General features: G+C 36.9%; 3 protein-coding genes across 4 annotated transcripts; 1 reads left to right on the forward strand and 2 right to left on the reverse strand.

Annotated features, from left to right (window-relative positions):
- Positions 1–573: 573 nt before the first annotated feature.
- On the reverse strand, positions 574–12,226 carry LOC135632831 (soluble starch synthase 1, chloroplastic/amyloplastic-like). Its single transcript, XM_065141640.1, has 15 exons — positions 11,642–12,226; positions 10,521–10,969; positions 9,760–9,837; positions 9,556–9,680; positions 8,341–8,422; positions 8,090–8,263; positions 7,893–7,974; positions 7,676–7,767; positions 7,480–7,542; positions 7,310–7,399; positions 4,395–4,519; positions 4,210–4,318; positions 4,072–4,127; positions 3,871–3,910; positions 574–886 (listed from the first exon to the last, which is right to left on the reverse strand). The coding sequence occupies exons 1-15, from the start codon at positions 12,057–12,059 to the stop codon at positions 728–730; spliced, it is 2,142 nt and encodes a 713-aa protein (XP_064997712.1). The 5' UTR covers positions 12,060–12,226; the 3' UTR covers positions 574–727.
- Positions 12,227–15,052: 2,826 nt separating this feature from the next.
- Positions 15,053–19,146, reverse strand: LOC135581569 (pentatricopeptide repeat-containing protein At4g02750-like). Of its 2 annotated transcripts, XM_065143951.1 has the most exons (4): positions 18,874–19,146; positions 18,522–18,634; positions 17,144–17,321; positions 15,053–17,084 (listed from the first exon to the last, which is right to left on the reverse strand). In XM_065143951.1, the coding sequence occupies exons 3-4, from the start codon at positions 17,315–17,317 to the stop codon at positions 15,360–15,362; spliced, it is 1,899 nt and encodes a 632-aa protein (XP_065000023.1). In that variant the 5' UTR covers positions 17,318–17,321; positions 18,522–18,634; positions 18,874–19,146; the 3' UTR covers positions 15,053–15,359. The 2 variants fall into 2 exon arrangements, with proteins under 2 accessions (XP_065000023.1, XP_065000022.1); XM_065143950.1 differs by having other exon boundaries at positions 15,053–17,321.
- Positions 19,147–20,930: 1,784 nt separating this feature from the next.
- LOC135633648 (exportin-2-like) lies at positions 20,931–27,847 on the forward strand. Its single transcript, XM_065143376.1, has 2 exons — positions 20,931–23,928; positions 27,441–27,847. Exon 1 carries the CDS (start codon positions 20,989–20,991, stop codon positions 23,926–23,928), a length of 2,940 nt encoding a protein of 979 aa, XP_064999448.1. The 5' UTR covers positions 20,931–20,988; the 3' UTR covers positions 27,441–27,847.
- Positions 27,848–27,917: the final 70 nt, after the last annotated feature.

Raw genomic sequence — 27,917 nt, forward strand, 5'->3', positions numbered from 1 at the left:
TGCCGAAGCTGGTGAGCATTGTTAAGGTCATTTTAACTTTGTTTCAGTTGCTAGACAAAAAGATATTTCATACAACTTCTTATTTGATGTGTGTGTGTATATATATATATATATATATATATCCAAAATACTTAAGTGATCTTATAAATGTAATATCATCGGCTTGAGAAATGATTTAAATTTGAAAAGTTAATAAAATCGTACACATATTTATGATATTATTGTCTTCAACTAAAACCCAAGGTTTCATGTTGATATGTATTGGTCCGACAAAAGATCGGTAATACATTTTAATGTACGTATGTACCATGAGTCGATATATTCGAGACAACTCAATACATACCATATCGATGGCTAATTAATATACCAATACAAACCGATAATGCTAGAAGCACCTAAACCTACAAGAGAAACACCAAAATCTATTGTCCATAATTCAAATTGAAAATGACATTACATAAAAACTGAAACTGAATGTGAAATTTGTGCTGAGAGTAAACATTCACATATATTATACACACATGCGCGAAGGATTGGCCCAAAACGTCAACAAGGATTATTAACTTCCAAACAGAACAAAATTATTGTATATAGAACAAATAAATGGATATAACAAAACATCACTTCATCCACACCTTCCAACTTCTAAAATGACTTTGACAGGAAACAAATTAACGATATGAGGCAGTCGAACGAAATGAATCTGTCGACAGACAGTATCCACTACCTATCTAATGTATGGAGGATCTACAAACGTCCAATCAAAGATCCGCTCGTATTGTATCGCAGCACTGTCCCATGAGAAATCTTTTGACATTCCCCGCTTCATGAGCCCTTCCCAGGAAGCCTTGTGTTCTCTATACGTTTGAATTGCAACCCTTAATTTCTGAGAATAATTAAATCACAAATGCAGTGACATATTAGAAAATGAATGCATGAGCTTCATATATATACATCAACAGGCTGTAGACTAATCAAATAGAAGACAATACTACAATCACATCAACTCTAGAAAACAAGATCTAGACAGCTACAGGTTATAAGATTTGGCTGATCGCCTAGGCTATGCTGGAGGTCACCTTAATGGTTTCTTATAATCCACATTTTCGTTTCAACAAAATTACAGCAAGTCAGTTTAAGGGGTTCAATAACTCCATAAATTGCTACTTTTGTTTAATTAACAATCATATCAAAGCAATATCTGAATAAGATAACAAGACGAAGTGATCTAGTTATACATGTAATTGCAAATTTACAAGTTATATGATAAATTAAATTCCTTTATTACTTGATTTTAATAGTGATGGTCATTACATCAACATTCAACTTACTGTTCAATTGTCATGTTTGCTATATTACAAGTGTTGCACCAACTCTGTGTTCAGTTAAAGCACTAGAATTATAATAGAGGAATGACAAAAGCAACAATCATTAAGGTACTTCAGCATTATGCCTTCTTTGCTTGTTCCTCCATAGTCCTTGTGGCTATGGTAGACAAACAAACTACAAAATTCATTAGGGGTTTATGTAATCTCTCCTTCAACAGCCAAAAATCAAAATGTTGAATCCACAAATGATTCGAGATGAGATGGCAGACTTCTAGGAACCTATATTTTCTAAATCAACTTTTTGTTTCTGTTAGCTATCGATTAGTAGACAAGTTCACAAATCCAAAAGCATTAAACCATGGTTTGATGCTCCGGGTACCATACCATGCTGGTCTCGAGCCAAATACGAGTATCACAGAACCTTTTTTTTTAAGACTTGAGCATGTATAGTGTAGGGAGGCATGAGCCACTGACTTGATATGCCATCAGACTGGTATGCATTGGGTGGTATGTATCAGTCCGAGCAAAGAACCATTCATTAAATACAATCAGATTGAACATTGATAACCAGCTCAATTTTTAAAGCATGTTACTACCATCAGTTCTTTAGGAGTATAACTGACGTAAAACTATTTTCTATCTCAGGAAGTCAATTATAAGTTAATAGTGAGTCGGCATTTCTTCCTCAACTTTCCTTGGTTTTGTATGTTTTAGGATTTTAGTTCCCCATGTGAGTTTCCAGAGATTGTTAAGCCTCTCCTATTATGGGCTAAAAGATATTTGCTACAATTTACCTAATCCATGATGACTTTAGCAATTCATTTATTGTATTTGACAATTATTTTTTTTCATTAAGACTCGTCTAAAACTGCTATCTTGATAACAAGTGGGGTACTATGCAGCAGTTTAGCTAATTGCATTGAATATTTCAATGTTCATCTTATTGCAATTCTATGAAGATGATGATTAAGTATATTATGATAGGCTGTTCTAAGGTCAACTCATTTTTACTTTTTTGACAATTAGAAACATTTAATCAGTTTCCCTCATCTTTTCCTTAAGCAAGTAAAGTTTTTAATGATTCCTAACAGAGATTGTAATCTCCTACTGTCAAGTCTCAGATATACTGGTTTCACTTGCTGTTCTTTTACAAGAAAGCTAGCTAGATTTGAACTTGTTGGTCTTAGACCTGCACTTTCTCAATTCCAGGTATCTAATTTGGCTAGGAAATAGAGCCAGACAGCTTAATTGTTTCGCAAGTAAACAGAAATCAAATTGATTTGAGAATATATAGTGATAAAGAACAGACCCTTCTCCTTCTTTGCTATTTTATTTAAGAGAATAAGATATATGCTCAAAGAAGTGAAGATAACCTGGATACATAAAGTTGCTTCCTTGACCAACTATTTTTATTTTATGCCTTCCTTTGAAACCTCTGGACACCTTGAGAAAACTAGTAATTGGTAGCTGATGTGCCAGATTAGCAGGTACATGATAGTAAGTGTTCTGAGAATTGGTAGCCTACTCACATAACCCAACCATTGTCATGAAGCAAATATATTAGGTTAATCACTAGTACCAGCATTTATGAATGAGGTCACTATCATTGCCAGATCCAACCCAGGTCCCTATACATGAAGCATCTAGAACAAGTCTTTTAAAAGAAAGCAACCTAAAGCATCACATTGATAAAAAAAATAATTGTTCTCATTTCACAACTTATAGTTTTTTAAAAAAATTGTTTACATCCCCCTGTATCAATATTTAATTTCACATTTAATGTTTGCTTATAAAATCATACTTTTGCACCTTGCTGTTAATATCTGTGACAATAACTTACATAACATCAAATTTTAAATAACTTGAGTCAACAATATGGAAATATACTCTACAGGAAAGAAGTAAAAGAACATGTTAATTATTTACCAAAAACGTCATTATTAATTATTTACAGAAAACACCTATTTTAGTTATTAACAAAAAACACCTTCATGAATTTCATGCTGGGCACCAATATGAAGGTGCTCCTCACTATGATATAAGAGGAGAATTCCTACAACATGGGTAGGCGGAGGCTGTAGATCAGAGAAAGTAGAAAAAAGATGATCAAAATAGAGAGGACACAATTACTTCATCTTGACCAGTGTGAAGTCCGTGTAAGAAAAATTCAATAGCAAGACAAAGAAAACCCTAATTCAACAGTATGGACTTAACACACTGAAAATTTTGGTCACGTCAAAGGTACAGGGTAATACAAATTTCAGTCTCCTGTAACCAATAGATAAAACCCTAAGCCATAAATATAGGTATAGTATATATAATGCAACTATCTGCACGCTATCAAAGGATACAAGGTTTTTTATTCAAGTAATATATAAATATTGGCATTTTATCCTATTGAGTAAAAAGATAAGACAAAGTTCTGCAGAAGATAACTGTTTCTCTCTCAGGTTGTTTTACAACTCTAATACTAACACATAATACAGCAGGGTAAACTTTAAATGGTACAACCATTCTGCATAACAGAAATTATTGTGCTTACCAACAACATGCTCTCCTTAGATAATGGTGAAAATCTCCACCTGCAATATATCCAGCAAAGATAATCAGCTAAAATAGCTTTAGAAAGTACAGTAACATTCCCATACATTAAAAGGAGAAGAAATAAAATGAGTGATGCATTCAAGGTTTCAAACTAATCCATCAATCACTATGTGAACTAATTACTGAATAAAGAGCATACCCTGTTCCCCGACCACTGCTGTCATTAGCAAAGGGGTCAAAATTCTCAACAGTATCCTTACATACAAAGAAAGAAGCAAGATTAGATTTCATTGAAATCTGCCAAGGATGAAATTTCAACCACTCATTTCTAGCTTACTCTGAGACCACCAGTGCAGTTGACGACTGGAACAGTTCCATATCTCATCGCGTACAACTGATTTAAGCCACAAGGTTCATATCTCGAAGGCATTAACAATATATCACAACTGTCCATTTTGAGCTTTGATCAGCTTTATTTTCTTTTTAATAATCTAGAAGTTCAATGTGTTAGGAATTTCATACCCAGCAGTTATCCGATGAGAAACTGGGACGTTAAATCCAACCCATCCACGGAACTTTTCTCTATTGGTAGATTCTACCCAACGCATCCAATCTTCAGTTTCTGGATCCCCTGATCCAAGCATAATCTGAAACAGGTGGGAAGACACATTTCAAAGAGAGAAAAAAAAGTGGACAATCATGGAGGAAAACAAAAACTTCCAATATATGCTTGAGACAATTGCATTAGCAACCAATTAGTAATGGTCATTTTATCTATACAAACAACATAGAACAGAAGTTAAATATATGAAGACAAGTGGGCAAAAACACACATAACCATCCCACTATGAATTTTAGGGGAAAAAAAGAAGGAACCAAAAGAACTTCTAGAAGTACAAAACCAGATAATAACATCCTTGAAATGGATTAGGAGCATAGACAACCAGAAAAAAGAAAGAGGGGAAAGATTGTAACATAATTTGGAAACCAACTAATATTGGAGCAATGGTTGCCACGGCATTTGACATAGGTCAAAATGTGTACTTGCCATGCTTGAAAGGTATTGGCATGTCATGCTGACCCTGCTCTGGAGGTGCCAACATATAGCTAGGCCAATCATTGACCAGTGCATTAAATACTTTTTCTTTATCAGATTGGAGAAACAAAAAACCATGTCTGTTCTTTACACAAGTATTAGTGGCTAGGGATGAATTAACTTCATTCACTCACAAAGTCGATAAGAGAAATTAACATCAAGAAAGATTTACTAAAAAATAACATTCAATGACATTATTGATGCAGGCTAGATAAGAAAATATTTAAATTTAGTGACATCATTGATATAAATATAACACATCAACTTAAGCTTGCTTTGAGTAGTCCATAGATGAGCACAACATTTAGCTCCTAGAAAAATTTGGATGCATGAATGATTTCCACTTAGTTCAGTATATGTCTATATGATACAATTTGTTTTAAATCAAACATGCAGCACTAAACATGAAATAAATTTTTTAACAATCAAGCCATTTCAAGAGAATGAGGTGGCTTTAGATGGTTTTAATCACATAACAAACTAGGAGCACCTGAATGGCTTCCGCTTCTGTGTTACTGTCTCATATACAACCTTTTTTTTTTGGGTAAGTAAGAGTGTCATATACAACTGAAGTATACATAACATATTTTATCTTACATTCTTGATAATCAAGTGCATTTACCAGAATGGAATGTACCATTCTTAGTTGTTTATAAAAATTATACAGAAGTTTGGTTCAGATTATTTTACATTGAAAAAATGATGATAAAAAGGTTGCTCAGTTTTGATCATTCTAAACTGGATAAATCAATCAAGATAAATCACTTGAACCAAATGCACCAGTTTCGTTCAGTTTCTCAATTCAATTAGTTCATTTGTGTACCCCTAGCTGACTAAAGTATGTTAACATCCAAATTACCCAAGGCACCGAATTGACTAAATTAAGTTGGGGAGTTCAATAGTGCACCAAGTAAACTGAAAATGATGCTGACACAATACTTGGTGCTACAGGAGAAACTGGAGAAGAAAGAGAAGCAGAAATGAGGAGCAACTGGCAATCTCATCAAAGTACCTAAATGTGCAAAGAAACAATAATAGGATCACCAATGATAGAAAAAATTAGTCCCAACATACGCTCATAAACAAGACAGTACACTTCTGCAACAAAGGCAAGAATAATACTTCACCTGACATTCAGCACAGATCTATGAAATATTTCTCATGTACCAATCAACCATCACAATGATTAGGTAAGAAAAACCATTCTCTGCCATCACTAAAGGAATTCCAAATATCTTTCAGAAAAATATATTGGTGAGGACAAATGAGGATTGATCCAAGATGCAGAATCATGTTTCACTTAGCGGGCACCAAAAACTTCTTAAGATCCTATTAGATATAGATGTATCCAGCATAACTCCAAGAGCCATTGAATTTCTATCACACCATTGAAGGGGATGGTAAAGTTGTTGCACCCCGTAGATAGAGATCAAAGCTGTTGGAGTTCTCATCAAGTAAGTAGCACCTATAGGAGAACAAGGAGCACATATGCCTGAAAAATCCCTCAATATCAAATTCAATAAGGTTATGCCATGGACAAAGAAAATAGTCGAGTAGTAGATAAAACTGGCTTTATCATAGATGCCCTTATGCTTAAACGACACTAACATTTCTAGCATACTCAAAGCAATAGTAACAGACTGAAGTGAGCTGATCCAATGAAAAAAAATACTATAATTCTCAAGGTGCAGACAACATCTAGACAGGTAGGAGAGAAACAAGTATTTTCTGGATTTCCATAACTGCATCAAGGTAAGAATACCCGATCAGTACCAACTCCAATGGCAATGAAAGGCATGGAGAGGGGATCATCTACATGAAACCATCATCCACTTCCTAAGTTCCACTCCATTGATCTTGTTACAATTAATTTAATCTCTTCTATATTTGACTCTTTAACTTACCAAGAAAGACTTTGTCTGTTTGTCATAACTCATAAGTTTGCTCAAGTGAAGGTCCTGATTATTAAGACTCAAATCACAAACATATATACATGTATTATACTAGTAATTGTAGTTAATAACTAGATAGAATTGCATGCCCATAACATACATTTACTCCAGTTCACGATATGCACAAGCAGCACAATGTTACTTTCAGCACAATTCTACTGAATCTAACACTATAAATAGATACTCAACAACTTAAATGCCTTTAGACCAACAGTAGTTTTTCCACATTATTGTTGCTTGATTCTTTTATTTACTTCTCCTGTCTATATTCATGTCTTTTCTTTTACCATAGCTTTTAACTTCAGCTGAAACCATAAAAGCTCAAAAAGCTGGAAAACTCTGAAGCCCAAAAAGAATTAAAACCTTGCCATAAGAAATGATTAACTTACAAATTGGATATCATCCTGCAACAACTCATGCAGTGCTGACCTGATCACATCAGTCCCCTTCTGATAGTCCAACCGTCCAATGAAGCCAATCTGCGAACACCATTGTAACCTGATGAGGAAATTATGTAAAGATAATAATAATCATCATCTGACTGAATAGTAACAATTACCAGTGGGCAATCGGGCCTGATAGGAAGACCCAATTCCTTCTGTAAAGCTGCTTTACATTGAGCCTGAAGATTGTAAATCACTCGAAGTGAGACAAAAGTCAAATGAGTATTCACAAGAAGCAGAAAAAGCAACAACAATTACTTTAGTGTTAAATACAGAGGCCACAGCATAATGAAAATTATGAAATATGCAAACCTTTCCAGAGAGATCATCTACAGAGTAATGAAATGGGATATGCTTGTCAGAAGTAGGGTTCCATTCATTAGTATCTATGCCATTGGTGATCCCTGTAAAGAAAGAAAACTCAGAAGAAACAGAATTTTGTCATTCATTATAAAAATTGTAAAGCTGGTCTATCGTAAAAAAGCCAACCCAGATGCTACTATGGTTGAGACTTGAGACTTGAGAGTACCATTCAGAACAAATTTTCTACTATTTAGAAGCTCATTCAGACCATGCCCACCTTCAGGAGTTGTTATTTCCCAAGAGTAACCCTATCAACAAAGACGTTCAGATTTAACAATAGGCAAGGTATTATTTTTTCTGTTTTATATTAAGCCACTTCTTTAGGTAACATATCCTGGGACAAATACAAAGGTAGCAAATGACCTGACTAACAGTCACTATACGGTCAGCTGTCACAATTGCACCCTTAAGAAGATTGACAGCCTCACCCTTGTCAAGGGCATGCTTCCTTGCCCAAGTAGGAAAAATCCATTCAAGAGCACCATACCACTCTGGGGGCAGTCCCATGTACTCATATGTAGTTGCTGGTTCTACTCCCTTCCAATACAGAGCATCAAAGATAAGAATGAGAAATGAAACAGGTGAATGAACAACAACAGAGATAAATTCAGTACCTGGTGTGCTAGGTTATGAATGACAAGAATGCTGCGGGCATCTTTATAAACACCACATGGACGGTATTTTGCAGCCAGAAGGCTAAATCAAATACATATAAAAATATCCATCAAAGAAAATAATTTCAGCAAGAGACAGCATCAAACATGTCAATTTAAACAAATAAGTCAGTATTAATTTACTTAATAAATAAAAACTTTGGCAGGTCTAGAAAGGACTTGACAGAAAGTTGGTTATTCTAGGTTAAGGTGTTACAAAAATTATTGCATTAACGATCAGATCAACCATCCTAGAAAAATCAAAAGTCATGCAAAGTACAATACACAAACTAGGATTTAAATTTCATGTTTTATCTAACATATTTCTATACTAGTCCCATGTCATATTGATAGGTCAGATATCTACTGGATGGTGTATGTGAATCAAGTAAAAAGTCCAGCTCAAGAATAAACCATATCTAGGATCGGTTAAGCGAGGTATGGGCTTGTATTAACATACACCAATCCGAATCTACCTTACTGGACCATTGATGGCCTGTGTTTATCTGCATCAATCAGCATAACCAGTCCACTTAAATGTGGGTATACCATTGGTGTACAGGAGGTTAGTTCATCGGATCAGTATTACTTCTCATAACAAAAGGTGAGATTCATGGTGTGGACTAATATTATACTACCCCATATTTCTACCACAATAATAGTATTGCATGGCTTGGCATATTCATATCCACATCTTTTAAAACTATTCATGGGTTGGATCTTACAACTTAACACCTCTACATACATCTTATTCACTTGATATGGAGTACACGAGTCATTAACAGGACACAATAAAGGTATCCCAACATCACAATAAACTATAATGAACCAGCTTGTATCATATTTAAAGCAGGAAAGATCATATAGAAGTGCAAAAGAAATTGGCTTCTTTGATTTTGCTTTATAATGTCATTGATCCTACAGCTGCAGCTGCATATTGAAAGCAACAATCAACTCCGAATGAGAATTTATCTAGTTACGAGATGGACTCCTGATCCTGGACATTTAACCTATCTATTCATTATCTTGCAGGATCTGCTGACCTCCAAAAGCCAGAGAATAAATATGTTTGTCCAATAGTTGACAGAAAAAATTGGTCCAAAAATTACTCAATGGTCACATGTTACACACACTTTACATAGAAAAATATAGTATTAAAATAATTTTACTCCATACACTGCCACAAGGGATGCATGCCAATCATTGACAATGAATAAGCTTTTCTCGCCATAAGTGTAACCTCCCAGAGGAAGCACTAATGGAGCCTCGCAAGCTGCATAGCACAGTATTGTGAACCGAAACTGCAAAAGTAATGGTGGCTAAGTTATACATAGAAAAGCCAACTTGTAACCGCATGCTTTACCATTAATTCAGAATAACCTGATTGTCACCAAAAGCTCCATTGGAATCACCATATGGATTTCCAGCTCTATGATAAGAAGGATGATCGACAAAAACCTGACCACATAAGATGAAAAAGAAATATTAATCTAAATGATTAAGCATAAGAATGGTGCGTGCAGTCATGCACTTCTGCTCAGGAATGGGCACATATTAATGCATGCATGCTAGCAGAGAGCATGACACATATATATTATAATCCTATGTAACTTGTTATGTCAATTTAATTACAAATAAGCATCAACACAAAGATGAACAGATGGATGTATTATTTTACAATTTCCATCTTAATATTTTAGGGTTTAAGGGAAAAACAACAAAAAAAAAGGGATAAATGTTAGATCGTGTGCAATTTTCAGTATAAGCAGTACACTCATAAAAAGAATTATCATGTTTTGTGTTATCGGTAACAGTCTCATTGAATAGGTGAAATCGCCACAATGACAATTCCATTTTCACTTTCTGGACAGGCTTGGACCTGTGAGAGTGTTTACTAGCCCCAGAACTTGATCTATTACATCTCAGGATATAGCATATTGCTAATAAAAAACTTAACTAATTCAAAAACAAAATGTCAGTGCAAATAGATCATCAACTGCATCAGGTGTAAAGCATGCATATCTCTTTCATTCAACTGCGATGGAAATTAATATGCACACAGATCCTAATAATTTCACATATATGTACAAGAAAAAAATTACATAAAAAAATTTGGAGTATTAAATATTGACAGTAAATACCCAATCAACACCTGCTCTGTACTCATGATAAAAAGAAACTTCATGTTCTCCTCCAAAGCACAGAACCTTGATGCGGACTCCAGTATCAATTGCATTAGCAAAATTTTTATTTGAAACACCATTTAAGTATCTTGGAGATACCACCATTACACGATGACCACGAGCAGCAAGAGAAATAGGTAATGAACCACAAACATCTCCTAATCCTCCTGTTTTCGAATAAGGAGCAGCTTCAGCACTAACAAAAACAATAGTGCGAGTTACCCGAGTCTGGGTTTGCTCTTGTTCATCAGTTTCTTCTTCTTCTTCAACATCAAGAGCACTGCTAGACATTAAAACCTCTTTTTCTGCTTTGGTTTCTTCCACGATACAATCAGGGACAGTGCTAGAATCCGAAACTTCTACACTGGAATCAAGAACAGTCCTAGAAGCTGACACACTGTCATCCCCTAGACATCAAATAAAGCAATTTTCATCAGAAAATCCGCAATTCCAAAGCATCTAACCATAGATTTTTAAGCACGAACAGCACAAATAAAAGAAGTAACAGTAAATATTCATTGAGATGAAAAGATTGCAGTTTATTTCAGATCTGAATCAAAGAGTAAAATATGACAAAAGAACACCACAAAGAAGACAAGGAGTATTATTTGGTGCTAAGTGCTAAGTGCTAACTACTGACACAAAGGCCAAATACATGAGATTCCAGCAAGTAAAGAATTCCAGGATAAGTTATAATGACAGCCTTCCCCAATACACAGAGAGGCTGTTTCTTCACAACCACTTGACACCCAAATCACAGAGGAGCAACCACCCAGTGGAGCCACCGTTCAAGACATTCCAATTTAGTTACTTTAAATATCTAACTCACACCAGTTGGTGTGAAATCAACTGATATCATCACAAGACACTTGATCTTGCTAACTTGTCATTTTACATTTTCATAACCTAATGTCAATAGGTTCAACCAAACGGTTTTTCCTAATACCATACTTAGGACGAACCAACAGGGAAGATATTTCAAGGAATCCATCATCAATGTTCTTTCCAACCATCATGGTCGATGAAGGGGTCAAAAATTTATTCTCAACCAAGGAGGTCACGCGTTAAAATGCAACTACCATTGGTTTCTTCCTCTTCGAGAACGCCAGCAAGTTCCTCCGTCTTCTGCTCTCCGACGGAATCATCACCCAAATTCTGCGTCCTTCCGATCGCCAACAACGTGGGATCGAGGAGCCCATTCTCCTGGACAGCACCACCATCGGGGTCAGCGGCTTTCCCGATGGCGGACAGGTAGGGCCAGTCCTCCTCCTTTCTACTGCGCCGCTCGGCGGCGGACCACCACCTGGCGACGTGGGAGCAGTAGCTCCGCCGGATCCAACGGGGCGATCCGACGGTGGATGGAGGCGAAGGACGGGGACAACCATGGGGGGTCTGGGGTTTAACGGCGGCGAAGGGGGTGCGGTGCGCGCAGATCGCCGCCATGGGCGGTGGAGCGGAGTGGGGGAGGAGAAGAAGAGAGAAGATCGGAGATGACATCGAAGAGAAGAAACGTGAATCGAGAGAAAAGAATGGAATGACAAGAACGGGGAACCCGTCGATGAGGAAAAGAGAAAAGCAAAAGGATAGAGCGACGGACGAGAGACTCTGCGTGGGTTTGTGTGCGTGTGGCGTCGAGTTTCTTTATGCTTCGTGAGCCGATCGGAGTGGGAGAGTTTCCCGGGATAGTCCAGCTTTAAAAGGAACTAACGCGAGTTCTTTAACAAACCAGTTTTGTCCACCCGTCTCGTATACCTGTGTTCTGATTAGCCCCAAAATAGGCCACCGTCAACTTCGCGAACATATATTAAGGTATACAAGTACGTGTCTAACAAATATGTAAGAAAAATAATTCAATTAGGTCACGAGCAAGTCACCTGCGAAAGAGAGACCTTCAAAGGAATCCCGTGTACGGCCGTGGACAATATCGTGCCGTTATACTACGATCTCGGCATATAGTATTGTAACGTTCTAATTTTACTATTGGTTAGCGGGCCACGGTTTTCATCCCGGCTCACGGTGCTATCGTGCCGGTTTATTTTGATTTCCGTAATAAGACATGTAGTTACCTCCGAAGGTATCTTCTTTTTCATCACTTGCCTTGAAAAAAGTATTCGACCAAAAATTATTTATTTTTAGGGGCAATTACACACGCATCCTTTTCTTGGAAATAAAAACATATATGTATCCCTTTAAAATCAATTATTTTAGATTTATTCCTTGAAATTCTAAGTTACCATATACATCCGTCCAAATACAAAAACTTATATATATTGATGTCATTAGATTTTCCTAGTCATCAATGGAGACATTTGACACCTTTGGAAAATAGAAGCATATCATGAAATGTTTATTAATCACAAGACGTCTTCTCAGCATAATCATTTGATTTGGCCTTATCGTGACATGAAGCAGCAGTAATCTACAGGATAAGCCATCAGTAACAAACCATCTGATGTAAACTGAAAGGTCAATATGAAACAGTCAAACTAATTTTGTTCCTTGTGGATATAATACAGCGCAAACAAGCACTTGTTGATCTGGAAGCATTTGGATGGAAAATAGACATGTTGCATGTCCCATATAATTTACCTAAAACGCCCAAAAGAAACCTGACAGACATCACAATCTGAAACCTAAACCATTGATCTAGTAGAAAATGTGAAAACTTCAATTCTTTGCATCCAAAGAAAAGAAAAGGGCTTGCAGAAGTAGTGAAGAAAATTACATTATTATATGTCATATAAATCGAAAGCCTAAACCTTTCTCCAAGATCTAAAACATGGATAGACACAAGAAAAAAGGAGGAACAACTTGAATAATTGTAAAGCTTAAGTTGAATCAAAAGAGTGCAACAGACCTTCAAAAGAGTTCATTGTTTTAGAATCACTAGAAAAACTGAGTAGGAGATTTGACTAAAATTTAGAGTTTGGCCTGTATAGAAGTTACATATGCCAAATCATGCTCATCGGTGTTGAGTTCTCCATTATTGATATCAACCAGGAAATTCCAAGGACCTGCGCTACTGTGTGAGTGATAGACAAAAAAAAAAGGGATCCATAGTTCGATTAAAGTGTGACTCATGTCTGCATACAAATATATCTTCATGAATTCACCACAGTTCATTCAGCATCATTTCATTTCTTGCTAATGTCAATCCAGCTGATTCTACTTGCATCAAAAACTTATATTATGAACATTCCACATTATATACGTGCTATTATGGATACTAAACCCATATACAATGTTTAACTAATTATTCTTGCCTGACATTTTGGTTCAATAAATATCATTATCAGCAATGAAAAGTAGAGACATGCTATATATCTATCAGAGGAACTACACACTAAAAAATAATCCATAAAAGTATGTGAAAAAACATCTTAAATATGACTGATGATTGCATGAGTGCCAGGTGTTACATAGTGATCGTCTAATTAGCTTTGTGAATGTTTGGCTACTAGATCAGAAATATCATCCATGATTTGCTTACTTGGAAAATGTCTATTTCTATTAGATCTGAGATTCTAATCCGTCCAGACTTCTAAGCCCAATCTATTCATGGGTATGTTCCAATAAATGTAATTTAGAGACTTTTCAAGAGGAACTGAACTAGGAGGAGCAGAAGTACAAATTTCATGAATAAATAAATGTACATATACAAGTTCCAGGGATTATGTCTGTACTAACTGATAAAAAAAAGCTAAACCGTAGATGTGAGTAAAAGCAACAAACATGTCCAGGCATATCAAAAATGTTTTCTCATGCTTCATATCAGGTGCATATATACTTGTGATCACTAAATATTTTGAAAACGTAGGCAGTACAAATTTAGGCTCAAGAACTTCAGTTGTTCGTGAAGCAATTTATTCATAATACTTATATTCTAAAACGTTATAAAGGAACTTCGTCATTTGGTATACTGGACTAGAATCCGTGATAGAAGAGCAGCACTAATTCTTACGTCAAAGAATTGAAAGAATATGACTGATGGTCATTGTCAATCTACAGAACCTGACTATCAAAATGCAGGAAAGATGTCAATATATCAGACTAGAAGAACTTTGACAAACAAGATCAGCAGCAAGGAAAGAACCAATCAAATTAAGAAGTACCCATTTGCAGAAATCAGATCAGATTATATAGCCTATGGAATGACACTTTGGTACAAAGTTTGTCTAATAGCTGTACCACCTCCTTGGAAACCACACTCTGTAGAGACTGAAAACAAAAATAAGAGTTAAGAATCAAACTGATGAAACAATGAGCCCTACACGGAAAATGATGACAAATTACATATTTAATATGAAAAAAATACATGGTGCAACATGTAGGTATTCGGCACTGGAAATTAAATAAACAAAATCTCATACCTTTCTTGTTGGGTGCAACCTTAGTTTATTTATTTATTAAGATAATTAATGAAAAAATATAAATGCAGAAGAAAGGTTTGTATATGATTTTTATTGATTTAGAAAAAACTAATAATAAAATATCATGATGGTTTAAATAATATGAATGATGATATAGTCATTACTCATTAGTACAAGAATAAGAGGTCTAATGTGTTCCTTGTTAGTATATGATTATATCAGGGAGACAGGGATCAGCATTAAATCCTAATCTTTAGGCCAATCTGATGACCCACTAGAACAAAGAATGTACTTCAACCTATTGTCACCCTCAATCTACTACAATGACCGTTTACACCTCAATCATTTCTGGTAAATAGACAGCCTTCTGTGTTGATGGTAAAAGAACAAATAAGAAACTGCTCCAATATTTCAAACAAAAGCATATCTACAGCTCAATGTCAAACAATGAGCATCTCACGTCTGCCAAATAACCTTCTAACCTCAATGCTTGAGTCATGTTGTTGAGTAAAAGGTATATCTCTTTGATTTGTGGGTGTGAATTGTGTCCCACAGTAAACTCATGGAGAAATCCATGAATTTCAATACAGCTACAACCAATGGTCTTAGACACTCCCTTTTTCTTCATAGTTTTCCATAGTTCCTTGGCAGATTCATGTTGATCTCTGAACACATATATGTTAGACAATAGCACATAAGAGCTACTATCACGAGGAACCAACTCGATAAGTTGTCTTGCTGCAAATTCAGCGATTTCAATATTTCCGTGATTCCTAGAAGCACCAAGAAGGGCTCTCCAAATAATGTCATTAGCACTTACTGGCATGTTGTTCACCAGTGCAATTGCTTCCTCTAGATGGCCTGCACGGCTTAGAAGATCTACCATACAGCCATAATGCTGGATCTTGGGACTTATTCCATATTTTAAGCTCATATGCTTAAAATACCACTGACCCTCATAAACTAAGCCAGCATGACTGCAGGCGCTTAAAAGACCAATGAAAGTTATATCATCTGGTCCAACCATCGATTGTTCCATGTCTTGAAATAAGGAGATTGCTAGACTACCATGGCCATGCACTGCTAACCCAGATATTATTGAATTCCAATGATCCCTTTCCTTTCGAGGGACGTCATCAAAGATGCTCAGAGCGATATCAACATAACCACACTTGGAATACATGTCTATGAGAGCAACACCAACAACACCATCCAGAGGGATGTTATACCTATCAATATATGCATGAACCCATCTACCTTGGAGGAAAAAACCTAAGTCAGCAATAGCAGAAAGAACAATAGCTAAAGTAGAGCAATCAGGCTTTTCTCCTAGCATATTCATTTTGGTAAATAGTTCAACAGCTTCTTTGGATTCTCCATTATCCTTGTAGCCAGCAATCATTGTATTCCATGAGACCACATCCCTACATGGCATGGTCTCAAACAGCTTTCTCGATACTGTGATTCTTCCAAGTCTAGCGATCCCATCGATCATGATATTCCAAGAGACAACATCCTTCACAGGCATATTATCAAATATTTCACATGCAAGTCCCAATTCTCCTTGCTTCATATAGGCATCCAGCATGATGTTAAATGAAGTTACATTTCTATTAGGCATCAGATCAAATAACTTATGTGCTAATATGATATTACCACATCTAACATATCCATCGATCAAACAGTTCCAATTGATTGAATTCTTATAGGGCAACTTTTCAAACCAATTATGGGCAATAGTGATTTGACCACACTTTGCATACCCATTAAGCATAATTCCCCAGGTCACTTCGTCCTTGATAGGAGATTCATCAAACAGTTTCCTTGCAGCTCTCATATCTCTGCACTTAGCATATCCATCAATGATGGAATTCCATGAGACAATATCTCTCATGGGCATCTCATCAAACAGCCTTCTTGCTGATTCTATCTGACCATTTTTTGTGAATCCATGGATCATTATATTCCAGGAGAATAAATCACGTTCTGGCATCTGAACAAACAACTCAAATGCAGTAATAATGCTTCCATGTTTGACATAAGCATCGATAATCATGTTCCAACTGATCAAATTCTTGTAGAGCATTGCACCAAATGAAGCATGTGCAGAATCAATCTTTTGGCAGCTGGCGTACATGAATATCAAAGAGCCCTGCACAAACAAGTCGAAGTTATGAGGACTCTTTAAAATATGACAGTGGATTTGTTCACCTTCTCTGAGTGCCGCAGCACTCGCACAGGCTTTAAGTATAAAAGGGAACGTGAATTTGTCAGGAGAAACGTTTCTCTGCAGCATCTGACGGAAAAAATATATGGCTTCCCATGGTTTGTGACCTTGCACATAGCTTCTAATGATGGTGTTCCAGAAAAAAGGATGAGAATCATCAACCTGCTTCAATAAAATATAAAATGTAGAGAAGTCTGAAATCTCTTTAAAGTAACAAAAAAGTTACCTCTAAAAAACATAAAAGAAAATGAAGATTTTCATATCTGTTCTTTCACAGAGAAATGAGAAAATGAGCACAATATTGCAGGAAAGGTTAGAAACTTTATCGTCACATAATTCCAAGTCACTCGAACCGATGAATATTCATGGAAAGCAGGTGAATAAAACAAAAAGTAGCAAAGAAATTAGCATGGCATGAAAAAGCTCGGGTCTACATAAAAGGTTTTAAACTTGGATTCAAGTATATTGGCACAAGCTGCCAAATATAAGTTCCAGCTTGAAGTGGTTATATATACAAATGCTCAAGATCCAACAGAAATGTTTAGACACAGTACCGATGTCAGCATATGAACACAAAACTGGGATGCTGCACACATCAATGAACTTAAAAAAGCACTAAAATAATCAATTTTATGTATTCAACTCTGTGTCATCTCTCGACAAAAAAGAAAGAGTGTGAAGAACTAAAACCATACAAAGCAATGCCTGTGGAATGTTGTTAAAATTACATGGAATAGATCATGCTTTACCAATAGCAAAACTAACTAGTCAAAAATAAAGCAGAAATCAGGTGGATACATGTGAGAGAGAAAGAGGCCTAATCATCAACATTTGGTCTAAGCAGACACAACCTTATTAAGCTCCTATGTTAGTGACAATTTGCATATATATCATAGGCAATACTTCTTATATAAGCAATCCATGATGACATGCATGTGGTAGATCACCAACTGAGAGGGTTTCAGATAAGCAGATCCTTTATTTCCTAGCAAGGACCTCATAGTTTTTGCAACTTGATAGGCTGACAACTTATTTTTTCCGTAATATTAACAACAGTTACAATAGCAACCACTAAATTTGCCATGGCCTCTAAAAACTTTCGAATTAACAGAATGGAGGTTTTCGTTAGTAACATGTGAGTCCCTATGCAACAATCATCTTTGCCACCAGATATCAATAGCTTCAGTTTTACCATGAGAATAAGATATTTTTGGCATATGCCATTGTATGATGATATGATCCTTACCGTAAACAACGCAAGTTTCAAAAAGAGGTTCAGGTTATAAAGACCATACCAAAACGCACACGTTGATGTACACAAGAAGTTGAATGACTTCAAAGGCCACTTAAATTTAGACAAACCTTTATGATGGCACGATGCTTCAAGACTTTGCTTTTGGACAGAAGCTTTTCCATTGGAATTTGTTGCATCCTCCTGTTTTCGGTCCTCAGCGTTGAAAATTTTTATCATTATTCTACAGTAAGAGAAAAATACAATCAAAACATACAAAATTGAGATACGGTGAGCTTCCATTGATTTTAACAAAGTTAGTTGGATGAAGGCATAAGTCAAATCAAGGTCACAGACATCAAATAAAGCTAATCGAATAAAACACATAAGGCAACCCAAGACGAACACTTGAGTTCCATGTATAGCATATGAAAGTTGCAGACTTCTACATTTACACGGGGCATAAAGTTCAAAAGCATTTACCAGATTCTAAAACATTCTTGCACTGTGGTCACGGTCTGCAGAGATTTCTGATGTAGTCTTTCGGTTCGAGTCCAGTTTTCTAGCTGGAGAGAAAGCGAAAGAGGGAGGGGAGAGAAGGGGAGGGCGTCAGCGATTTCCGGCCCCACGGAGGGAGGAGGAAGAAGAGATAAGAGGGGAGAAGCGGGACGGAAAGAGAAGAGCCAGAAGAGAGTGAGGGAGAGAGGGGAGAGCGGCGACGACCGTTCCCGACGGACCGGTGGAGAACGCTTCTATTCCGAGCCCTTATGTTTTTTTATTACATATACGGGTCCTTTTTTCTATTTATCATCTTTTTTAACTATCATAATTCCTTTAAAAAAATAATAATAATATTTTATTATTTATAATCATGTTTATTTTTCTCCTCACAACTCGCGTCTGTGCAGCTTATCTTTCTCAGCCGCCTGCACGATTTATTGGATAATTTATAATAAAATAAAAATATAATATATTTCAAATTAATACAACTGATATAATATCTTCCGAACTATTATATAATATCTCTAATCTTAAAAATATTAAATTATCATTAGTTCAATTTCATGTATGACTTAATCAACTTCCACTAATCCAACTCAAATTTTTACAAAACTACTAAGATATGATTCTAGGATAATTAGTATTTTTTTAATGATATTATGATAACTAATTATTAAATTTAAGTTTTTAAACTAATATTATAATTGAGTATAACTTACTTAATTTTCATATGTAACTTGATAACTTCTATTAGTTCAATTCAAACTTTTGGGATATGATTCTAAGATGATTAATATTATTTTTTAAAATTATGATAATTAAATATCAATATTAAAAATTTTAAATATGCTAATGATCGAATGTATTATTGGATAAATATCATATTGAACAAATAATTGGAACTATGCTCCGATTGATTCTCATTGGAAAGATATTTCAATATACTTTCAGGTTAAATAAGTTTCATACAAATTGAAGTTTCCAACCAAGAGTTATAAATAATTTGATAATTAAATATTAAAATAAATCTCTATTTTGTAGAATTCATATAGTTAGTTTCAATAGAAAACTAGATAGGATTTGGACTCTAAATCTTTCGGTTCATTCATGTATCAAAATAAAGAACTACGAATATAATTTCCAACAAAATAAGTTTTATAAATATTAAAGTTTCTAACATAGATTTATAAGCAGTTTAGTATCAAAAAATCAGAAGTTATGATTCTTGTTTCGATAGGATCAACCGAAACATGAGTTTAGACATACTTTAAATTCTTTAAATAAGTTATTAAAAAAAAGATTTATGAATCTATATTCAGATTAAATAAGTTTTAATTTTGAATATAATGGGATTCTAATGTCATTTAAGTAAAAAATCTAAATATATTTTTATACAAGTGAAAATAAACGTGACATTTAGAATTTTCAGCCAATCGTACTGAAAGGAGTATTCATGTCTTAATGAGAAAGGCATGACATTGGATCTTTGTTGTAGTCAGTGGTGAAGTGGAATTTTGATTTCAATTTGTTATTATCAATAATCAAAGTGTTTATCAGCAACTTAATCTTGCATTTCTTTTCTAGCGTCATATAAATCATCAGTCAAACCCTCGGATTCTCTAGAGGGGGGGGGATTAAATTAAATTAAGTTGGATTTTTTATTATATTACTTAACAACTAGTGGGTTCAATGGGCATGCAATTGTGGTAATAATGGTGGTGGTTAATTGAAGGGATTTACAAATGGAGATTCTAAATTTCGAAGCAATGTAGTAAAACTACAAAGTCGAAATTTTATTTCCCAAGTTGGATAGATATATAAAAAGATTATTTGTCATTTTATATTAAAAACATTATTTTTGTTCCAAATTAATAATGAATTAACTATTAATAGCAGATTATATATATATATATGTTAAACTTAAATTTAAAATAATAAGCCAATAATAATAATAATAATAATAATAATAATAATTTACAGGTAATTTTCTAAGTAGCTGCTACCAGCCTTTCTGCTTTCAAGCAGGGCTGTCTCGGATTTGATCTTTAAATTACCGTCGGTGCCTGGAATCCCCCTCCCACCCCCATCTGTCTACCAATGGACATCAGTCCCGAAACCCTAGCGTCGTGGTTCCTCCAATCCCTCTCGCCGGAACCCCATCCGCGCCGCGCGGCCGAGGCCTCCCTCGCCGCGGCCGCTGATCGCCCCGGCTTCGCCCTAGCTTTGCTCCAACTCGTCGCCGCCCCCGCCGTCGATGATCAGATCCGCCTCGCCGCCGCCGTCCACTTCAAGAACCACCTCCGCTCGCACTGGGCCCCCTCCACAGCCGTAGCCGCCGAGGAGGCCCCCTCCTCCGCCCCTTCTCCACCCCCTATCCCCGCGCCCGAGAAGGAGCAGATCAAATCCCTCCTCGTCTCCCTCATGCTCGCCGCCCCGCCCCGCGTCCAGCCCCAGCTCTCGGAGGCCCTCGCCGTCGTCAGTGCCCACGACTTCCCACAGTCCTGGCCCTCTCTCCTCCCCGAGCTCGTTGCTTCCCTCCGCAACGCAGCGGCGGCCAACGACTACCGCGCCGTCAATGGCCTCCTCGGTGCCGCCGCTTCCCTCTTTGCCAAGTTCCGCATTTCTTTTGACAACAACGCCCTTCGCCTTGACCTCAAGTACTGCCTCGACGGCTTCGCTGCCCCGCTCCTCGAGGTCTTTCTCAAGACCTCCCGGTTCATCGCCGCTAATGTTGCTGGCCCTCCTGAGACCCTCCGCCCGCTCTTCGAATCGCAGCGCCTCTGCTGCGAGATCTTCCACTCCCTCAACTCCATTGAGCTACCGGAGTTCTTCGAGGAACACATGCGCGAGTGGATGACCGAGTTCCTGGCATACCTCGGCACTGCCTACTCGCCTGCTGTGGAATCCGAGGGTACTTTGGACGCTCTCAGGGCCTCTGTGTGTGAGAATCTCCAGCTCTACATGGAGAAAAACGAGGAGGAGTTCAAGGATTACCTCAATGACTTTGCTTCTACCGTGTGGAAACTGCTGATGACTCCAGGTTCTTCGGCGTCCCGTGATCAGCTCACTGTCACGGCCATCAAGTTCCTGACGACGGTCAGCACCAGCGTCCACCACTCGCTCTTCAGTAGCCCTGAGGTGCTCCAGAGAATATGCTCGAGCATCGTGTTTCCTAACATCCGGCTTCGTGACGAGGATGAGGAGCTGTTTGAGATAAATTACATCGAGTATATTAGGAGGGATATTGAGGGCAGTGATATCGACACTAGGAGGAGGATTGCATGTGAACTCTTAAAAGGAATCGCGTTGAATTACAAGGAACAGGTTACTGCATTGGTGTCATTGCAGATACAGGAGATGCTGAAGGTCTATGCAGCCAACCCGGGTGAGAACTGGAAGGAGAAGGACAGTGCAATATATCTTGTGGTTGCACTTTCTCCAAAGGCAGGCAGCAGTAGTGGGTACCTTGTGGATGTGGAGAGCTTCTTCACGTCAGTCATTGTTCCTGAGCTGCAGGAGCAGGATGTGAATTCTGCCCCAATGCTGAAAGCAGGTGCACTGAAGTTCTTTACAGTTTTTCGAGACCAAATTCCTAAGCAAGCAGTTATGACTCTGCTACCCCATTTGGCAAGGTTCCTAATGTCTGAATCAAATGTGGTCCATTCATATGCGGCAAACTGTATCGAGAAGCTGTTGCTGGTGAAGGATAGGATAACAGTGGTTGGGTCAAATGTGGTCACTTTGACTCCTCGATATGGTTCCTTGGACATCAATCCTTTCCTGCCGCAGCTGATGACCAATCTCTTCAATGCATTACAGTTCTCTGAGTCACAGGAGAATCCATATATCATGAAGTGCATCATGAGAGTTCTTGGTGTTGGCAACGTCAATAGTGAGGTTGCTGCACATTGCATCAGTCGCCTGGCATTTGTGCTTTCAGAGATATGCAAGAACCCGAGGAACCCAACCTTCAACCACTACCTGTTTGAGTCAATTGCTGCACTGATTGGCAGATCATGCGAGAACGACCAGGCACTCATCCCAGTGTTTGAGGCAAGCCTGTTCCCAGTCCTTCAGAAAATTTTAGTCGATGATGTGACTGAGTTCTGGCCATATGCCTTCCAAATATTTGCTCAGCTTGTTGAGATGAGTAAGCCACCTCTTTCTAATAGTTATATGCTTCTATTCCATGTTCTTCTCTCACCAGAATCTTGGAAGAGGCAAGGAAATGTCCCTGCATTGGTTCGGTTGTTGCAGGCATACCTGCAGAAGGTTCCCAATGAGCTCAAGAATGAGGGGAGATTGCATCAGGTCATACAGATTTCTATGAGTCTTCTTCCTGCTTCTAAAACGGAAGAACTGGGATTTTATGTGCTGAATACTGTGGTGGAGAATCTCAGCTTTGACATTGTAGGACCTTACTTCAGAGATATATGGAGTACTATTTTCACACGTCTGCAGAGTAGGCGTGCAGTGAAGTTTGTAAATTCTCTTGTAATATTCATGTCATTGATTTTGATCAAGCACGGTCCAAGTATTCTAGTGGATTCTGTAGATGCCCTCCAGAAGGGTTTATTCATGCAGATCCTTCAGCCATTTTGGATTCCAAATCTGAAGCTGATTTCAGGAGCCATTGAGATGAAGCTGGCCTCGGTGGCTGCCACGAGGCTTATTTGTGAGTCCCCAGTCCTTCTAGATCCCTCATCCAGTGAGTTATGGGGGAAGATGCTTGATAGTATCATCACCTTGCTGGCTCAACCAAATGAATACAAAGGGGAACAAGAAAACAATGAACCAGATATTCATGAAACATTGGGTTATACCGCAGCCTTCGCTCGTCTTCATTATGGGGGAAAGAAGGAAGAAGACCCTCTAAAAGAGATAAGGGATCCAAAGGAGTTTTTGGTGACATCATTGTCTAGACTTTCGGCAAGATCTCCTGGTAGGTACAGAATGGTGATTGAGAAGTGTGTGGATCCGGCTAATCAAGCTGCACTACTCCAGCTCTGTACCAATTTCAATTGTGCAATTGTCTAGGTAAGAAAATTCATTAACTTCTTCAAGTTATCCTGAATTTATTTGCAACGTTATGGCCTTTTTCTTTCATCAATGGATCTCGTAGTCATGCAATGGGGAAACTATTGACCGATGCTGCATTGTTAAACTATTAGAAGTTTTCTGCATTATTGTTCCATGTGCTGATATCATGAGTTTAAGTTGCTTATCTACTACTGGTTAATCAACAGCATATTCTCTTTGGTAATCAAATACACAATTTTTTGACAATATTAGCAATCAACAATGATGTTATGCTGCCATATTTATTCTCGCTTCAGCTTGTCAGTCTTTCATCTAGCTTGGTCAAACACCCATGTTAAGGTTGACAGGCTTTTGAGGGGCCTTCCACCTGGAAAGGCCTGGTCTTGATCCCTTGTGCCATGTGTCCTGGTGGGTATCACCTTTTTTTTATGATGCAAGTTACCAACTTCTATTTCTCCAAGAGATGGGAATTTGCATGCAGAAGAGGTAGGTTAATGTGCTAAGATGGGGTGTGACACTGATCAGAACACTGGAGGGCTTCTCTTGGACACTAGCTTGTGTAACACAACAACAAGCTCGGTTATATGGTTGGATTGTGTGAAATAAACATGACTAGAACTATAAAAGGCAAGCATGTGGAGATTGCAAGAATTACACTACTCTCTCAGTAATGTACATCCAAATTGCCTCATTATAACACAAGTGAATCTTTTTAAAATTCAATTAAGTTGATTTGATGCACATCTTCTTGGTTTTTTATTTGAGATGAAGCATGAGTCAAAATTTGATTGATGAAAACATAAAAAAAATTGAGAGGTTTAAATTAAAGGTTTTTTGCCGGTGCATTTCTTTATAAGCTGCATGTCTGAACACTTTCTTGGGTCTCATAGTTTGCCTGCCTTAAACGGCTTGCAGTAGCAACTTGTGTGGCATAGGTTATGCCAAAGTGATCATAGCTGGACTGGAGGTTACATTTTCATCATCTCATGTTTTCTTTTAGATTTTTTTGATCTAAGTGATAATGTAAGTTTTGGTGACATAGGAACCTAGTCAAATGACAGATTGAAACAGGATGTTTACCACATAATATAGCTAGGCATGACAGTGTTATAGTAAACTTCGAAATAGTTGTAGAACTGGAAAAACATATGTTTTCATGACATAATGGAACTTAGATTCCTTTGATTCAATCCATTATGGTTAGTAGCTTTTTGTTTAGATGAACTGGGTAGTAACTTTAAATGTATGCATGGCTTTTGGGCCCAAACAGGAGCTTTAAATGTATATGGAACTTTTGTTTTGTTGCAGTATATGTGCTGGATGTGTGGGTTACTGTTAGTTGTATGGGTTTTTGAAGGTGGTATCGTTATAGTGTTTGGTTCAAATCACTTTGTTTCCTTGATAGTATGCGATCCTTTAATCGGGGCAGTAGCCAGTCTGAATAGGCGAAAAGAAAGAGAAAAGATATAATTTAATACTAAACTATGATGAATCTTGTTTGATAATGGAATTAACCAATATCAATACAGTCTTTACTCTAGGGGAGAAATGTTTTTTCTTTTTGGAAATCTCGGAATTGTACAAAATCTAATCCAACTCTCAACATGATTATTAATGGCATAAGGTCTTCCAACCTTGTTTATATAATACAGGAGGACTCAAATATAGAATAAAACTTTAATTATGGCTCTAAACTCAATCTATAATAGAAACTAAATATATAGATAAAAATACATTAAAACATAATACAAAATAGAAATCCAACTTAAATGCACTTATTCAGTGCTCATGTAGGGCAGTTTAGAGCCCAAATAAGTTGCGCCATCCCCGTATCAAATGAGGCCTTGGGATTCAGATCCTAGGAACGTGTGGTGATGTTGATGATGGAATTTTGAGGTTGATTGGCTGAGTTCCTGTGATCAAGTATGGAAGTTCTATGAAATCGATGTTAAATATGGTCTTAATTTAATCAAAGGTCTGTTCTGAATAAAAGTTTATCTATCCTTAGTTCAGCTAATGAACAAAGAGTAGGATTTCTAAAGGTATATCAAGATGACAGCAGATTATCTGCAGTTTTATTGGGAAATTTAATGAAATAAGCTGTTGATCTGCTGCTTTGTTGGAAAACAGCTGAGAAAAATGCATCAACTCAATTTCCATAATAAAGAGATCTGTAGAAGACATACAGATCATAACTGGACCTTTTTTCAACCTACTAGGACTCCCAGACCTTATAGGACTCAGACTAACCTAAGTGAGTACTTCGAGTTTTAAGTTCTAATGGACAAATAATGTCGTGAAATTCTATGGAAGTGTAAGAAAACAGTAGTCAATAAAAAGTAAATTTGGTGGCCATATTTCTTATTAGTCTTATGTAAGAAAACTACATTTCACTTTTTTGCCATTGAAGTTTAATGTTTTCCTTTTTGTCCAAAGAGATTTTAGTATATGGCTTTTAATAATTACATAAGAAAGCTAATGTTCTGCTCTCATGGAATCCTAGTGGTGATGATGCAGATCAGTTTTATTTGTTATGTTTTAGAATTTTTTTGCAAATTCTTTATGCGTCAAAACTTTATCGATATAGTAAACCATCTACATACGTGGGATATGCACCTACATTATATATGTATGCGGGTATATTGGCAGGTGCATGAACTGTTACTTAAGCTATGAGTGCAACATAAGACAGATGTTTGAAGGGATCAAAATGGCTATGTGTTTTAAAAGCTCTACATAAATGAAAGATTTATATAGAGAAGGTAGGTGGCTTTTGCTAATGTTGATATTTTGCTAATGTGAGATCTTGAGTGAGTAAATATATATAACCTTATGCCTGCAATTCAAAACTGTTTAAATGACTGAAACATTGGTCATTCAGGAAATGGAGTAAAATTTTCGTGGTGCAAAGGCTAATCCTCTTAGATTATGATATTGATTACAAATAAAAGAAAAATGTATATGTAGTATCAACAACAATCATAGGCCTGGAGTTTCCAACTTTTTGGAGTCAGTTACATGGGTCTTTTCTTACTAATGAGGTCTATTGAGGAAAATCCAGTGCGATCAAGTATTTTGTTATTTCTCTTAATGATAAACCATTTCTTGTTTAGACCTATAGGTGTTGTAGGACACACCATGACCTTGCATCAATTCCATATGCGATCTAACCCCATAGTGAGGCCAGTTAAGATTTATGTTCTTATAAGACATTACAAAGTTTTATGCTAGCTTGTGAATCGCCTGATACAATTTCTCCTTTTCCAGTGCTTGAGATTGTTGGTGAAGTAATTTTAACAAAGAGTTGTCATTTATGGTATTATAACATGATTTCCTGTTAGTGTAACCCATTGAGGATAAAAAAAACATCTGGTAAAAGAAATGGCTGGTGAATGCAGCTTCTGGCACAGATATGGCTATATGCAGGCCCCATCCATAATGTTGTCACTTGTATGTTTATCAATAGTTATTTCTCCTGCTAATTTATTTTTTTCTTTTCAATTTTCCAGGAATTGAAGAAATTGCAGGCAGCGAAATGAGTCTAAATTTCTGGCATGGGATATTGCACAAATAAGCATTTGTGAAGTCGGTGGTATCGGTATCGATCAAGGAGATTGCTGAGTTTTGGTGGATCAGGGTGCATCTTTGGGTTTTGATTACTGATGTTGCCTGAGAAAAGTTAATTGTTTGTTGGAAAGCTTGTTTATGTCTTGAACTTGTGAAAACGGTGTCTAATTGAGATGATGATGCATGGTTTTCCTCTCTAGGGGTTTTGGCAGTGTTCTTCTGAGTAAACACCTATGGGCTTTATACTGGTTAAATATGGGCAAAGATTGTTGCTGGTGTTGGTGATACCAGTAAATTTTGTTTTTCCTGCTATTTTCATTTATCAAGAGAGAGCATAAATTTCTAGGCATCTCTTCAATGTTCTCATTCTCTTGGAACTCCTACCTTAGTGAATATGTTCTTAATCTTGTTTAATCTTT

Source organism: Musa acuminata, chromosome BXJ3-3 (genome assembly GCF_036884655.1).
Source record: "Musa acuminata AAA Group cultivar baxijiao chromosome BXJ3-3, Cavendish_Baxijiao_AAA, whole genome shotgun sequence".
Classification (NCBI taxonomy): Eukaryota; Viridiplantae; Streptophyta; class Magnoliopsida; order Zingiberales; family Musaceae; genus Musa; species Musa acuminata.